This window comes from Uranotaenia lowii, chromosome 2, assembly GCF_029784155.1.
Source record: "Uranotaenia lowii strain MFRU-FL chromosome 2, ASM2978415v1, whole genome shotgun sequence".
NCBI lineage: Eukaryota > Metazoa > Arthropoda > Insecta > Diptera > Culicidae > Uranotaenia > Uranotaenia lowii.
The window spans coordinates 59,612,310-59,628,908 of record NC_073692.1 but is presented as its reverse complement, the minus strand read 5'-3'; the positions used below and the strand labels follow the sequence as shown (position 1 = coordinate 59,628,908).

Sequence of the window (16,599 nt, the reverse complement as noted above, 5' to 3'; positions counted from 1 at the left end):
TAAGATATTGAAATAAGAGACAGGTTCTGAATGCCCATATCAAGGCAGGTTAAATGCCTATATCAAGGAAAATAGATTAGTCTTATAAATTTTTTACTTTTTATCATTGAAACATCAAATCTACGCTCAAATCACGATCTTACAGCGAAAAAAGAAGAACTTCATAATGATCCGATAAAAATACGATATGAACAAAATATTACCATGAAATATGGCCATATGGCATACCTAATTATGTTTCATGCAAAAGAACTACGGATGTAAAAAATTTCACCAAAATTTCAGCTTTGACGTATGCTTAACATCCGTTTCTACCGTTTCCAATCAAATAATATCAAAATATTACAAGTGTAAATGAAATATAGCTAAAAACATAAATATGCGCATTTAACCCGCCAGTTTCGGAAATCTGCTATTTTGACTTCTTTTATTAAAAAATTATTCTCACAAAAACTGTAAGAGATTTTAACAGAAAAACTGCTCTAACGTATGTAAAACAGATGTCTGCTCATGTGTATATAGTTTTCAGACTCATATCTATTGGAATATGAGAGAAAATGAGTCCTTTCCTTAATATGCGCATATAGCCCGCCTCTCCCCTACATACAACACACATTTTGCATCAAAATTAAAATATCGTTTCCCGAAATTCTCCTTTGGCGAATTTTGAAATTCTTAAAATTGAGTTTTGACATAAAAAAAATTCTGGATAACATCAGATTTCGAAGTTTCAAGCATTTTTAAGTCATTTGTCATCAAAATTAAAATTTCGATTTTTCCGATTTCCTTTGGAAAAAAAAACCGAAACTTAAAGCGCTTTGCAGCACCCCTAAATCGAACCCGATAGAGCTAAAATATTGACCCGGTCAGTTTTTGAGCAAAATTACCAACTATATGGTCGGTTTTTGAAATTGGATCATGATTTTTTTCCATTCATCCATTGCCACTCTAATGTTCATGATTTTTGTTGGACCCCTCGGCTTGGACCAAGCTTCTCTTCCCTTATCATCGCTCTTAGCCTAACTCATCACGTCAAAGGGGGAAAAAAGATCACTCACTCACCATTCTGCAATGAGATTGCAGAATGGGACGCGGTTAGATCATTGTTTTGCAGTCAGGGGTCACTGCCACTTCCCCTAGACCTCATGCATGTGCTTATGCACTGTCGTGATTCATCCCGACCCCTTGCTGATGATAACACCTAAACAACCTGTTGCGTTCCTACAAGAAGTTCCGGAATTCGACCTCCCGTGTTCCCGTGGTCTCCCAAAGAATAAGCGCTCATTTGCAGTTTTTACCTCTTAAGCCTTTTGAAAATGGGTGGGAAAATTGATGCCGTCGTGTTACACATTTTCTTGTTCTTGTTCCTGGCTGGTGTTCGATTATGACTCTCGTCTGCCTTTGCTTTATAGAGCGAACGATTGTTTCTCGGTTGTTTTCAAAATATAAAAAATTATAGCTCTCCACACTTTGCTCGCTCACTCGCTCGTTTGATAATAGGAGGTGTATATTTACATATAATTCATTAGCCTGTTTTCTGCTTCCTCATTATGGCTGCTGAGCTTCGAAAGGGTATGATTCTTAAGATATCTTTTGCTCCAACGAGCATGTTATTCATCTTTTGTTCTTTGGGGTCGAGGAAAAACAAGAAAAAAGACCCAACCAAATACCAGAGCAAGCAATTTACGACCCCTTCCATCTCGCTCCGATGACTGCGAACTGCGAACGGGGTCTTGTCTTGATTGAGTGACGCGCCCCTCCCTTCTCGCGTTTCTCTTCTAGTGTTTCGGAGTTAGTAGTCGCGGGAGACGTGTTGTGTTGTGATAACTAATCTGCAACACTAATTAGATCGCGCTTGCGTTTTAACTGCTTTCTCACCGATCCGATTGTTTCCAGCCATTCGTCGTGAGACAGACGATGATAATTCAATAACATTTCCATTATTTACTGTCAGGAGCAGCAGCGCCGCAGTGATTTTATAAGCAAGTAACAACTTGGTGAAGTTAAGTTTCTCACGGTCCCAAAGGGGCCTCGGCAAACAAACGGTTGGGAGCTTTGAAATGCTAGTTTAGTTTGGAAAATTTCATTGATTTAAGTCGAGCAACACGGAACCGTTAATTATGAGTTGAAATCATCTAATTACACACCCAACTTCTGAAAAGTTGGGTGCATAGCCGAGTTCTCAGGCGGCTGCTGCTACAAAGTAAGGTATTAGGTGCAATTGGACCAGTTTTCTCGAGATGATTTGCAGGTGCATCGCCCTACAGCTTTAGTACTGCAAACATATCTAGTAGAGATGTACCGAAAAGTGGTCTTCGGCGAACGGCCCATACCGAATACTGACGTTTTCAACTATTCGGCCAAACGAATATTCTGTTGAGTTTTTAGTAAAAATTAATTTTTTTTATTTTTCTTCTTCTTTTTTCATCTTAATATTCTTTAGTTTTTTTGAATCGATTATTTTCGACCAGATGTATGTATTATACATCAGATCTTCTTTAAGTAGAGGTCTCTTTGAATTTCAAAATGTCAGCAATAGTTAGAAGGCCATCAGATGAATTGTCGCTTCTAGGACGTTTATCATCAAGATTGGCTTCCAGCGAAATCTGGGACAAAACTTATCAAAACAGGTGCCGAGCTATTTGAAATAACTTATTTTATATTAAATCAAATGAATGTCGAATTTTAGCAGATGTCTCCGAATAGTTGCCGAAAAAACGAACCTTATTTTCTACCAAATGAATCCACACGGCCGGGTCTGGACGATTTTTTTGAAAAACTGGTAAAAAAAGAGCATATCTCAACACAACCTAGGCATAATTCTCTAACATACAAGAGGATAAAGAAAGTAAATTACTTGAAATTTAATGTTCTCATCGAATCACAGCAGCAGCGTTAAAATCGTCTCTAAGGGTTAAAGAATAATTGATGTTAATATTTAAATTGACCCTAACAAATCGTTTTTGAACGCCAAGTTTCGAATTTTCAAGAATAAATTTGAGTATTCACTCACGAAAAATCGTGAAACAGCCGTTGAGGAAACACGCGGCAAAAAAGTTGTTTTCTGAGGATGGCCGAAAGTTAAGTAGGCCGAAAACGTTAAAAACAGCATTTTTATTTCGTCTTGCGCTCACCGAAAAATATCAATCAAAAAAGATTATAAGTACGTGCGGTGATTAAAACTAAACTACGAATTCATTATTGGAATCATGGACAAGCCTGGATATATGGAAAAAAAACTGGAAAAACGATAATCAAAGTATAAAGCTACCTATAGTGAAATATATCTACGGATACACCTAAGATCTTTCACTGAAACCATAAGTTTTTGATGATTTTGTAGCTTTTTCAACATAACTTTTTGATATTTTATTAATTATCCAACATCAGTTGAAAAATTTGACAAGTCTGTTAGGGCAAATGGTTAGTACAAATTGGCTTAACAAAAAAGTAACAAATTATCTCTCAATTTTTCTTCCCAAGTTACCAAAAGTCACATTCTAGCTTAAGGAGCATTCTAAGTTTACAATTGGCTGATTAAAAAGTACTCAAGGAGAAGGGAAGATTATTTATGTGTATGATTTGGATCTAAAAACGCACTCTAAAAGATATAAGAAGAAATAACATTAGGGCTGTCCCAACGGTAGATGCAAAACACGGTTTTCGACCACGCTAAAACTATCCGTCCGGCACCGGTGGCGTAAATTGCTGTTTTAGCACAGTTATCGATTTCAAAATTGCCAACAGTTATACGCCTTCGTTCCAAATTCATGCAAATTTGGAACAGGATTTCAAAATATACGACAGACCCGACAGACCGATTTAGTTCACGGTGAGAAAATTTTAGCCAACAATGATTTCTTTCACACATGTTTGGGTAGCATTAGGAATGATAATAGTTTCTTTTGGAGATATTATTTGAATGTTTTTTTTTCGCTTCAACCAGCCTATACGTAACATTAATTGAGAATAGATGTTAATAAAAACCATATCAAGTATAAATAATAGATGTCACGTTATTCTCGATTTAATATAATTAAATAAAAAGCTTTTCATTTGGGCTCGACGAATTAGTGAATCCAGTCAGCGTTCTAAAATTTGAAAAAAATAAACGAAAAGAAAATTTTAATACTTTTTCGATGAGGTAAAATAAATGTTTATTGTTTGTTCTATAATTTTTGTTTTATTTGAGATATTGAGAGATTTTTAGTTTCGTATAGATTGCTCGGAGTTTTCGTCAATATCAGCATATTTTTCTGTATCCATACATAAATTTACAAAGTGAAACAAGTTTTTGTCAAACAAAAATGTCGACAAATCAAAGGAAAATTTCCTTTGACTTTGGGATAAACATTTCTCATTTCCTTTATCAATGTCAGCAATAACTTGAAAAAAAAAATGCTTTTTCATTTTATTTTAACACAACCTTATTCCATTGATTCAAAGCAATTTGATTGAACTAATTGAAGAATTGTTTCAATTACTGACCTTTTTTCCTTGTTGTGTAGTCATTCTTTCTTTTAAATTAATGAAATCCTGGTAGAATAGTTGAAATCATTGTTCTGTCAAAAAGAATATTCGTAGAATTAATTTTAAGACAATTAACCGTGAAACTCAAAACTTATGCAATTTTTCTAATAAAATGGGTTTTTTCTTCTCAATTATTGAGTGTCTGCAATGAAAGTGTTTCCGTTTTAAATTTTCTCCTACACCGGTGGGGAGTGGGTGTTTTAGCCGATTCTAAAATTTCAAATCGTGCTAAAACTGGTATACTTAAAACCAATATTTACGCCTGAACCGTCGCGTTGCAGGTGCTCTTAGAAAGTATAAGCTTCACATACCTAAGCGAAGCATTTTTTCTTCAAAGTGAAACTACATTTAATAAATTTTTTGATTCCATGTGGCTTTAATTTGAAACTTGTACAAATTCTGCAATTGTCGTTTTACTACAGCTGTTTTTTGAAACTGAATCATTGGGTCATTGGATCGTGAATCATTTCAATTATTTTCGTCTCTGTGAAATGAGATTTTCGGTCCAGTATGATTTAGTTAACAAGCTCACCCATTTTTAAATTAGTTTTTAATAACAGGAACGTTAAGCATCATGATATCTTATTCAAAACAGCATATATATGTACAAACTACAAATAAGCCTGTAGCAATTCGACAGGAAGAATCGAGTGATTCTTCCGATGTTATTTGTGCATATTTTTTTTCTTAAATAAAATGAACATTGAAAAACAAAACTGAAGAAGATTTAAAAAAAAAAACTAATATTCCAAACACGATGTTTGAATAACTTGTGAAAAAAAACCTCCTCAACAAACATGAACAATTTTCATCATTTTGAAGATTTTAATAACAGCTCCGGAAGAAGAAAGTTTACTTCAAATCAAATCGAATCAATAAAACAACTCATAACATACTTTGGAATGTTGGCTATCAGGCTGAACCGAAAAAAAAAATACAAGAATAGCTCAAAATAATTGCTTTGGATCCCCATACATTTTTTCAGTTAGTGGAACATTATTCGATGATGCTCTCTACTCGAGCATTTTATGAGATTTTCTTTGTTATCGCCAGGATTTTAACAACTATGCCATCTCACTGCCACCAAAAAAAATTTGCGGCACAAAAATCCTCAAAAAAATCAATTTTGTTTGAGTTATTAAAAGCGTTGCGTTTTATTTCGAAGAAAAACGCGTAGCACAATTGTGGCAAGTAAAAAAAAACGTGATTCTCGTACTTGGTCTGCAATTTGTAAAGGAAATCTATGAAACCTCTAATTTCTTTTCTAGAAACAAGAATGTAAACTGTAAATTTGACGAAGATTGCTTAAAAATCTGTAATTTTGACAAACTTGCTCAACATGCAACAATGCATTGATCTTAAACGGAGCTTTAAACTAAAAAAAAACTGATTTCCCACCGTTTGTAGAAGAAAACAATCCGGTCTTTGAGGACAAAATTTGAATTGTGGAAAAAAAAAATTTGAAAATGCGCACAGAAAAAAAGGATACAAAGACAATAAATTTCAATAACGATTCAACGTACAATGCTGAGAAGACAATGATTTCCTAGAAATATATAAACTGAAAGTTTTAGTTAAAAATTATTCGTTATAAATTACGTAAACCTGCTGATTTTATTAACAAATATTATTTTGATTGAGGCCCATCTAAAAGATTTCAAATTGGCCCGTTGCTTTAAAAGGTTGCTCACCCCTGGTCTAGATGGATTCAAAGCTTCAGCAGGCTTGTAGCCTGACGAATTCCGGCAATTCGAGCATTGCCATCTCCAAAAAGCTGTTTCATCGTTTTGCAGGCTCAAGGGTTTAGAATTTTTATTTTGTAGGAAAAACTCTCAGCTTCCCGATGCGCAATGACACTGAAAAAGTCTGGGACGACCTTTTTGGAAAAAGTGCCAGCGATTATCGTTGGAGCCATTTGCTTTGAGGTCGTAGGAGGGAATTGCGAGTCAACCTTAAATGGTTCATTGTTGTCCATAAGGTTCGATTTGATTAATTACTTAGCAGGGTTACTGTTTTGTAGCATTTTCAAAAAGTACGGAAACTTTATTGTCACCCTGTATAGAGAAAATTAGAAATCAATCAAACTAACAATCACACCAGAAATCAGTATCCATTAGACATCATAAATTCAAAAACAAAAATCAGAGATCAGATCGAAATAGATTGGCTTTATCAGGACGTTCAACCGTGTTCGGATTGGGATGCATCGAAAGATTTATCAAAAAGAAAAGTTTGTATAAGAAAAAATAAGTACAACTCCCATAAGTATGAATATACGAGACGTATCAAATAATTAAAAAAAAGTGTCAAATGATAAAAACTTGACTGATTTAATTAGCTTATAGATTTTAAGGTGGATTTTTTTTTCATAATTCAAAAAATGATTGCTTAATTTCTCCAAAAATAACTTTATTCGGTAATAAGCTGATATTACTTCAACTTTTTTTAAAAAAATTTCATTCTGCTTTGTGATTCATTTTACATTTAAAAGGGTTTGATCAGTTTAATTTTATGAATAAGTTTTAAAAAAGTACAATGTTATCATTTGTTTTTTCTTCTTAAATGTCAAAACAATTTTTTTTTCAAGTTTTTTCTCAGAATAAATTTTTGAAATAATTAATAAAATTCCTAAGTCTCATTATTTCATTTTTTTTATGTAACTATATACTTTTTTATTGCTTTTGAATTCAATATTATTATGTACTGAAGGAAAAAATTTCATCTATAAATTTGTCAATTGACGGTGACAAAATATTTAGAGCTCGGAGTTTTGAACTAGAAAACCTGTGCTTTTAAATATAAATATCCGTTTTACTTATTTCAATTTTTTCAAAATATTCTTTTTGATTCCATCATGATTTTTGAATAAATTTTTCTAAATTGAGAAAAAAAATCGAAGTAGCATCTATAAGCTTAATTTTAATCTGTAGATAATTTTTAGTAATTTAGTTTAGTAATTATAAACTAATAATTTGCTCTTTCAATGTTATTATTTATTATCAACTTTCAATGGCTCATTCAAATTTTAAAACCTATACGCTTCTAACATAAGCATTCAATGATTTGTTAAACGTGTCATACTATAAATTAAATTAACCTTCCATATTTTAAACTGGAAAAATTTGAACATAAAAAATGTTTCAACTTCTGACTTTGATTACTAAATATTATTAAAATAAAATAATCCTTCATCCTTCTTATTCAATTAATTTCTATTATGTACCTTGATAAAGTTTTCGAAATCCAAATTAAAATTTGTTATCTTTTTAGAAAATTCTCATTTGCAGTAATAATTTAATGTTTTCTAAATTAAGCTTGCTAGATAGCCCGGTTTTACCCGGACTTGCCCGGCTTTTTGACACAAAATGAACGGAAAGTCCGGTTCGGCCCGGTTGCTCGGATTTCGTTGGAAAATGCCCGGATTTATTCACATTATTCGCCAAATCTAACAAAAATCTCAAATTGAATTACGGTTTTGCGCTTAAGACGAACCTTTTTATAGCAAGTTGTATCTAAATAATCATGAAGGGTTTTTGTAAGCCGAAAATATGAATCAAGTTTTCTGATGTGTTTTGATAAAAAAAAAACAAAATCTGTCAACTGTTTTCTTTTTGATATTTTTTTTAAATAATTGTGTGGTTTAGATCAAATTCTGAAGTCCAAACCCCGAATTTAGCCAGGTTTTAAGACAAAATTGCCCGGATTTGCCAAGTCCGGACGTCCGGGAGGAATTCGGGCAACCTTGTTCTAAATTTTAGATAGCACTTCGGGATTAGAAATCAACCATTTATTCGTAAATGAAGAAAAGAATTTTAAATGAAATATTATTCGGTAATTGACAGCTTCTCAACTATGAGCGATGAATCCGAGCTCTAGTTATCATTTCTCATACTTAATTTCCGACAAATTCATAAATTAATTTTCAGATTATGATGTTTATTTACGTTTTAAATGCCTTTTTTAAATTTTAAATTGTGCATCTCATCTTATATTTTGATTCAAAACTTCTGATTATTTTTGTTTTTAATTTTTATAAATTTTTTTTATATAAATTAAATAAATAAACTTTCAATGTATATAATTCCTTGCCCTGATGAAGAGTAACATCATCTTGGTGATTTGATTCCAAACGATTGTAAGTTCATAAAACGGAGATTTGATCGAAATTTTAGGCTATTGTTCAAGCGAATACAAAAATGCGAATATAATTTCTGTGTCCTGATTTTTCAGTACTGAATTTTCTATATTCATTGGAATTTTAATTTTGATTATAATCTGCATTTATTTCTTAGGGTGGCTGAAATGTTCATACAAACCCCACTGTTCAAGATTAACTTTCTAGCAAATTTCTAACTCAGGATCAGAAACATAAAAGAATAACAAATCAATGACTCAAATCAACGCAGCAAGATTTGAAATTTAGATTCTGTACTTATTAAATTTTTTCGTGTTTATTTAGTATTGAATTTCCTATTTTTTTCCTAAATTTGTTTATGAAATTTTAATTCATAAAAAATAAAAATATGAATATCCAATAGAAATTTTAATTCAATTGTTGCAACTTTTGAATTTTATAAACAACCGAGGCTTCACAAAAAATGTTTTAGATTGGATTTTTAAATGACTTTCAAACTCGCTTCAAACCACATATCGCCCATTTCGATTTTAATAAGGCATCTTAAAGCTGATTATTATCAGGTTGGTCCAATTTTTTTTACTCTGATGTTCAAAAAACTCTTTAAATTCAAAAAATATTTCAAGAGAAAAAAAAATAGAAAATTACAACGATTTAAACCACACTAAACTGAAAGTTTAAAAAAAATTGCACATTGAACGTCTTATTGTACTCCCACATTAAGTATTATTGAGTTGAAATTCAGAATGGAACCAGACGAACATGGACATATTTCGAAATGCTATATGATAATTTTCGCAGTCACCTTACTAAGGGCGAACAGAAGTCGAATCGATTTATTCGAAAATCTTACTCAAAATTATAAATATTTCAAATCTTTTTCGTTTTCTATTCCTATCAGTGTTATGTGTTAAAAAAAGTGTTATGATTAAAATTTTTAATCGGTACTTTTTATATGGTTTTCATTTTACGGTGAATGAAACAAGTGTTATGATTGTTCGAAGATGCTCGATAGCTTACTAAAATTTTAAGAGAATCAAAGAATTTATCACAGTTTTATATGAGAAAAGGTGTTGGAAATTTAGATTAAGAATTTGTAGTGGAGAAAACGATACATGATCGATGAGCAAGCAACAGTATTTACGACAGATTCCAGAAGATCCTGTTTATCTATAACTATAACCTTGTCTGTATCTCATTGATGGAAACTTGTGAAGCAACCTTACACCTGCTATTAAGTGTGGGGCCTTAACTAAGTTCTTTCATTCGTTGGAAAAGAAAAAAATAAACATCTGATTACTTCTTTGGCAATTTTATTCCCAGTTTAAAATGCTTAGACTTCTTCATCGCGGCTTTTTTTTCTCTCCCCCTCTCTCATAATTCGTCTCTTAAAAGAACAAACTTCGGAACAGTAAAAAGTGTCTTTTTCTTGTTGTTTTAGCTTCTAGCTGCTACTCGTGGACAGTGCTTTCGATGTCAGAATTTTTCTTCACACACAAAATAGTAGTCACTTGATTTTACGTTTTTAAGTTTAAATACTTTGATTTTGTAATCTTTATTCTGTAAAACCTGCTATATCACTTGTTTCATCTCTTGTGTTTTTTTATGCAATGTCTGGTTCCGTGACGATTCACGTAATCTCTATTCTTAAAAATAGTAATTCTCTTACAAAAAATCTGTCAAAATACGACTTTCCTTAAAAAATAGAGTAGGAAATGATAGTCTACACAGTTTGTTTTCTCCTTCACTACGATAGAGAAAATAAGGTAGGGAAAAATATTTTCTTGAATAGCGATTTTCCCCCGCCCAGCGCACATGTATACATATATTAGCAATTTGTTCATTGGCCTATGTTGGTATTACTTAACGATTAACTTTTGTGGTAGGAATAAAATATTGAGATTACTCGGTGTCGTCTCTCGATTCGGGTATGAACGCTCACTTCCTCAAAATACTGTGTATAAATTAGCAAATATAGTATGCATAGGTAGGTGTGGCGATGATTAGAACCACGAACTTTTTTTTCTGATCGATTAAACAATAAATATGTTCAGTGCTCGAATGACCGACCCTCGAAAAGAGATTAAACCAAAAATAAACAATAAGCGATTGATTGATCTTACGGTATTCCACCACCATGTGCGCTCCAGGCGACATCCGAGATCGGTGGCAAGGATCCTCCGGTTCCGGCCCCGCCGGGTGTTGTCGCGGCGCTATTGCCGTTGTTGTTGTTATTGTTGGCGCTGTTGCTATTACTGTTGGCCCTCCGGAGGACCTCATCGGCTCCAGCGCAAGCCGATCGAGGACCTGGTTCCGGTGTGTAGGTGAACGTCAGCCCCGTGGCGTAGATGATGCCGTCATTCCGCACCAGGGAGATCGGAACTTGCGTTGGCTGTCGGACCTGTGGGGATGAAGTGAGAAGAGAAAAAAAAGAAATTAATTCACATTCAGCTTATTAGAGAGAGTTCGATTCTAGTGAATTAGTTATCGAAAAGCGTTCCAACGGAACCGAAAATATTAAAAACCAGGGATGACGTGAGTAAAATCTACGGTTGAAAAAGTCTAAAACAAAATTTTAACTTTATTTACATGGATGCAAGAGCTACATGATGTGAAGGTTGATACGGTCAAAATTTGGTCAAGGGAAAACGCGTGTAAATCGGTGAAATCGTTTATTTAAAAAATCAAATTAATTTCTTTTTCATGTTTAATTAGTATAAAATTCAGGAAAAATATTCAGTTAGGCTTCCGCTTTTCCAAATCCCAATTGCCGGCCCCTGCCATCAGATTTTGTACAGCCACCTTGTCCACTTTCTTCGCCGCAGAAAGCCAGTGTGCCTTGAACTGCTGCTCGTCCTTAGCAGTTTTTTTGGTCTTCTTTTGGTTCCGCTTGACAATAGCCCAGTATTTCTCAATTGGGAGGGTTCTTGTCCTTGGAAACCACCTGCACGTTGTTGGCGGCGTTCCACTCCATGGTCTTTTTACCGTAATGGCCAAACCCGGCCAAAACAGTACGGAACAACCGTGTTTCTTCAGGAAAGGCAGCAGACGTTTATTCAAACACTCTTTCACGTAAATTTCTAGGTTGACAGTCCCGGAAGCTATGAAAATGCTGCTTTTCAAGCCACAGGTACAGATGGTTTGCCAAACAAGATATTTCTTCGCGAACTTTGACAGTTTCATGTGCTTGAAAATATCTGCTACCTTTCCCCTTCCTTTTGCCGTATAAAACTCCTGTCCCAGAAGCTGCTTGTAGTCGGCTTTGACATAGGTTTCGTCGTCCATTACCACGCAGTCAAACTCCGTCAGCATCGTCGTGTACAGCCGATAGTCAGGCTCGTTTTTTGGCTCGATGCACAGTTCTAGACGGTACACTCAGCTTATTTGCGGCATCTCGGAGAGAGAGGTTAGGGTTTCGCTTGAAACTACCGGCAACTCCCTTTGTCGTCTCAGCGGCTTCCGGTTTTCGATTTCTCCCCGATCCCAACTTCCTGGCTGTCGACAAATGTTCCCCAAACACTTTAACTACATTTGTAACGGTTGATTTGGCTACTTTTAGCGATTTTGCAAGCTTCGCGTGCGAGTAGCTCGGATTTTCGCGATGCGCGAGCAAAATTTTGATACGCTTTTGATCTTCCTTGGACGGCATTTAGACAACTGAAGAGCGAGTTCCAAAATCAAAATAGGAGCAACATTCTACACACACACACACACCTTCAAAATGAGGGTTGTTCAGGTTTTTTAAATGCAAAATTGAAAGCAATACGTCAAGTTGATATTGACCAAATTTTGACCGTATCACCCTTTAATCAGTCCATGTGACATAATCGGCCCATGCAACATAATCAAGCCATGTAACATAATTCGACCATGTGACATAAATCAACAATGCAACAGAAGTGACAGTGTGACATAATCCGACCATGCAACATAATCGATCATGTGACAAAATCCGATCATGCAATATAATCGACAATGTTTAATAATTTAAGTTAACAACAACAATAATTTAAGTATGCAACATAATCGACCATGAGACATAATCCGACCATGCCACATAATAGAACATTTGACATTATCTTACCATGCAACATAATCGATCAAGTGACAAAATCCGATCATGCAATATAATCGATCATGCGATATAATCCGATCATTCAACATAATGGACCATGTGACATACTCTGACCATGCGACATAATCCAGTCATGCAACATAATATGACCATGCAACAAAATCGACATTTTGACATAATGGGACTATGCAACATTATCTGACTATGCAACATAATCACCATGTGACATAATTCAACCATGCAACAGAATCGACATAATCCAGTCATGCAACATAATATGACCCTGCAACAGAATCGACTTTGTGACATAATTGTTTATTTATTATTTATTTTAATGTCTTTGATAATCACCATACAGACATATCTTAAACTAAACACAACTAAGACTACGAATAGTATTTTTAAATACATCTTTGGCACTGGTTAAAATTAAAAACGTATTACACTTCGTTAAAAACACGACAACAATTATACAAGGGGTGGTTTTGTGGAAAAACGGTGCGGCTAAGTGGTATCCTCAATAAATTCTGTTGTCGAAGTCGTCTCGTTGGTGCGTGAATGTTGATGTTTTGTAGCAGTTATGGGCAGTCTATGTTATTCATTAACAGGTCAAAGACACACATTCTTTGAATGTATGTCCGCCAGCAACGAAGGGTTTCGAGGGATAATAAAGTGCATCGCTCTACGTTCGATGGTAGTCTAACGGCCCTAATAGGTTAACCAACCAATCGAATCGAGGAAGAATGACCCTAACGGGTTAAACTCCTATAAAAAAAATCTAACAGCATCATTCGTCATATCTTAAAAACTTCTTTCGAACCCTTTCAATCCTTTCGATTTGTATACTTCCTGATAAGGTGTCCAGACTATCGCGGCATATTCCAATACACCACAAACCAAGGCACAGAAAATCGCTTTGAGGCAGGAAACATCTTCAAAATCAGCGGTGTTTCTCCGGATGAAACCAAAGCTGGTTTTTGCGGTGGTGGCGGCTATGTGTTCCGTAAAAGTTAGTTTGTGGTCAAACACCACGCCCAAATCTTTTATGGAAGTCACTCTCTCCATTTCTTCCGTGTCCATGGTGTAAGTAAAGCGAATGTGCTCTCTTGATTTATGGAAAGTAATAAATTTACACTTATTCGAGTTAGCTATCATCCCATGTGATATGCACCAGTCCAAGAGTATCAAGATGTCAGCTTGAAGTGCTGCACAGTACACAAGTGATCCAATAATTCGGTATATTTTAAGATCGTCTGCGTACATCAACTTCGAAGATTTGAGTATCCAAGCAAGGTCGTTCACGAAGAGTATAAAAATGAGTGGGCCTAAGTGACTTCCCTGAGGGACGCCGGACGGAACGTCGAATGGCTGAGATCTGTTTCCTCGAAAGTTCACTAATGCTTGGCGTTTCATTGGAAGTTGGAATAGTTGATCTTTTCTGCACAAACCCGTGTTGATATTCTGATATTATGGGTTTAGTGGCGTTGTACAGTCTTTCATACAGAATTGTTTGTTTCGAAAACCTTTGATAAACAGCAGAGTATTGAGATCGGTCTGTAATTTGTCACATCATGTAAATTTCCTGATTTGTGAATATGAGTTACAACAGCCATTTTCCAAACACTAGGAAAAATCCGATCATGCAACAAAAACGACCATGTGAAAAAATCCGATCATGCAACATAATTGACAATGTGACATAATCCGACATGCAACATAATCAGACTATGCAACATAATCTACAATGTGACATAATCTAACTATGCACCATGATCGACCATGTGACATAATCCGACCATGCAACATAATCGGACCATTTGACATAATCTCGATAATCATGCAACATAATCTGACCATGCACCATAATCGACCAGTTGACAAAATCAGACCATGCAACAGAATCGACCATGTGACATAACCCGATCATGCATTATAATCGACCATGTGACAAAATCCGATCATCCAACAAAATCGACCATGTGACATACTCTGGCCATGCGACATAATCCAGTCATGCAACATAATCTGACCATGCAACATAATCGACCATGTGACATAATTCAACCATGCAACAGAATCGACCATGTGACATAATCCGATCATGCAACATAATCAACCATGTGACATAATCGATTATGCAACATAATCGACCATGTGACATAATCTGACTATGCAACATAATCGACCATGTGATATAATCCGATCATGCAACAAAATTTACCACGTGACATAATCCGACCATGCAGCATAATCGAACATAAGACATAATCCAACCATGCAACACAATCGGACCACGTTACAGAATCCGATCATGCAACATAATCGAGCACATGACATGATCCGATCATGCAACACCATCGGACCATGTGACATAATCCAATCACGCAACAAAATCTGACCATGCAACATAATCTACCATGTGAAATAATAAGACCATACAACATAATCTGACTTTGCCACATAATCGACCATGTGACATAGACTGATCATGTAACATAATCGACAATGTGACAAAATCTGATCATGCAACACAATCGGACCATGTAACATAATCCAATCACGCAACAAAATCTGACCATGCAACATAATCGACCATGTGAAATAATCAGACCATGCAACATAATCTGACTGTGCCACATAATCGACCATGTGGCATAAACTGATCATGTAACATAATCGACAATGTGACAAAATCTGATCATCTAATATAATCGACCATGTGACATAATTCGATCATGCAACATAATGCAACAATGTAACAATATTGTAACAATAATGTAACAATATCGGACCATGCAACAACTTTATAAATGATAATAAGTTGAATAAATTTGCTATCGATCATCGAAATTTAACTTTTAACCTAGTATTTGTGAACAATGATGTTTTTAGTCGAGATTTATGCATGGATATCAAGAATTAATTTGAAACAAAGAATTCAAAAGGGTATTCACCACAATTGGTTGAAAACTGTAAATGTGTACGATTACTTAACTGTAGACAACAAAAATTATAGTTCCAGGGTTGCTAGCGATTTTTCGTTTTGAAATTCCAAAGCTTTTCCTGGTTTCCCTCGGTTTTTCCCGGTTTTGAATTATGAATTTCCATTTTAAAAACTCGTTCTTTTTAATATAAAATCATTTTAATAAAAAAAAATCAATATAAATCTAACCTCAAATTTCTAACCATTGTATCCCAAAACTTGTTACCCGGTTAAAAATCATGACAAATTGGCATTTTTTTAGTTGTTTTGCTTCCAAATTTCAATAATTTAGCAAAAATTGGTCCGGTTAAGTTGCTCTTGAAAGAAACTATAATGTAGTACTTTACAGCTATTGTGAAATTTTCAAAAATTGTTATAGAGTTGTAGAGAAAAATTGTATAGATTTCAAAGAAATATAAAGAAACTACATCCAAATAAATTTTAAAATTAGCTTGTCAACTTGAAAAGGGATTTGTTTAACAAAACTTAAAATCATCAGATTGCAATTAAATATTTGGATATTTTCTGAATGGACTTTTTTTTTGTAAAAATCCAAAGACATATTTGAGAAAAATTTGTTTTTTTTTCAAAACAAATAAATTTATAGTGCCATAGTCATTTGAACTAAAGATTCGTGAAAATATAGAAAATGTTTAGTCCTTTGGACTCTCACTTATAGAGGTTCGACTGTAGTTGGTTTTTTATTTAGTTTTGTCGATAATAGTTTCATTATTAAATTTATAACATTTGAGTTATGCTTGTAAGTATAGCGCACTTGCGTAGAACGAAAAAAATAGATATCTCATATTGCTCCGCAATTTGTTGAAAAAGCGACTCAAACTTCGTTTGTTCACTAATGAACGAAAATAAGCGTAT

General features: G+C 34.4%; 1 protein-coding gene across 1 annotated transcript in view; it reads right to left on the bottom strand.

The window, feature by feature from the left end:
- Nucleotides 1–9,961: 9,961 nt before the first annotated feature.
- LOC129747480 (suppressor of hairless protein-like) overlaps nt 9,962–16,599 on the bottom strand; it is a 52,104-nt gene continuing 45,466 nt past the window's right edge. Inside the window, exon 5 of the mRNA XM_055741722.1 lies at nt 9,962–11,066. Within this exon, the coding sequence (XP_055597697.1) occupies nt 10,785–11,066 (282 nt within the window). The 3' untranslated portion in view covers nt 9,962–10,784. The remainder of the gene's footprint in view (nt 11,067–16,599) is intronic.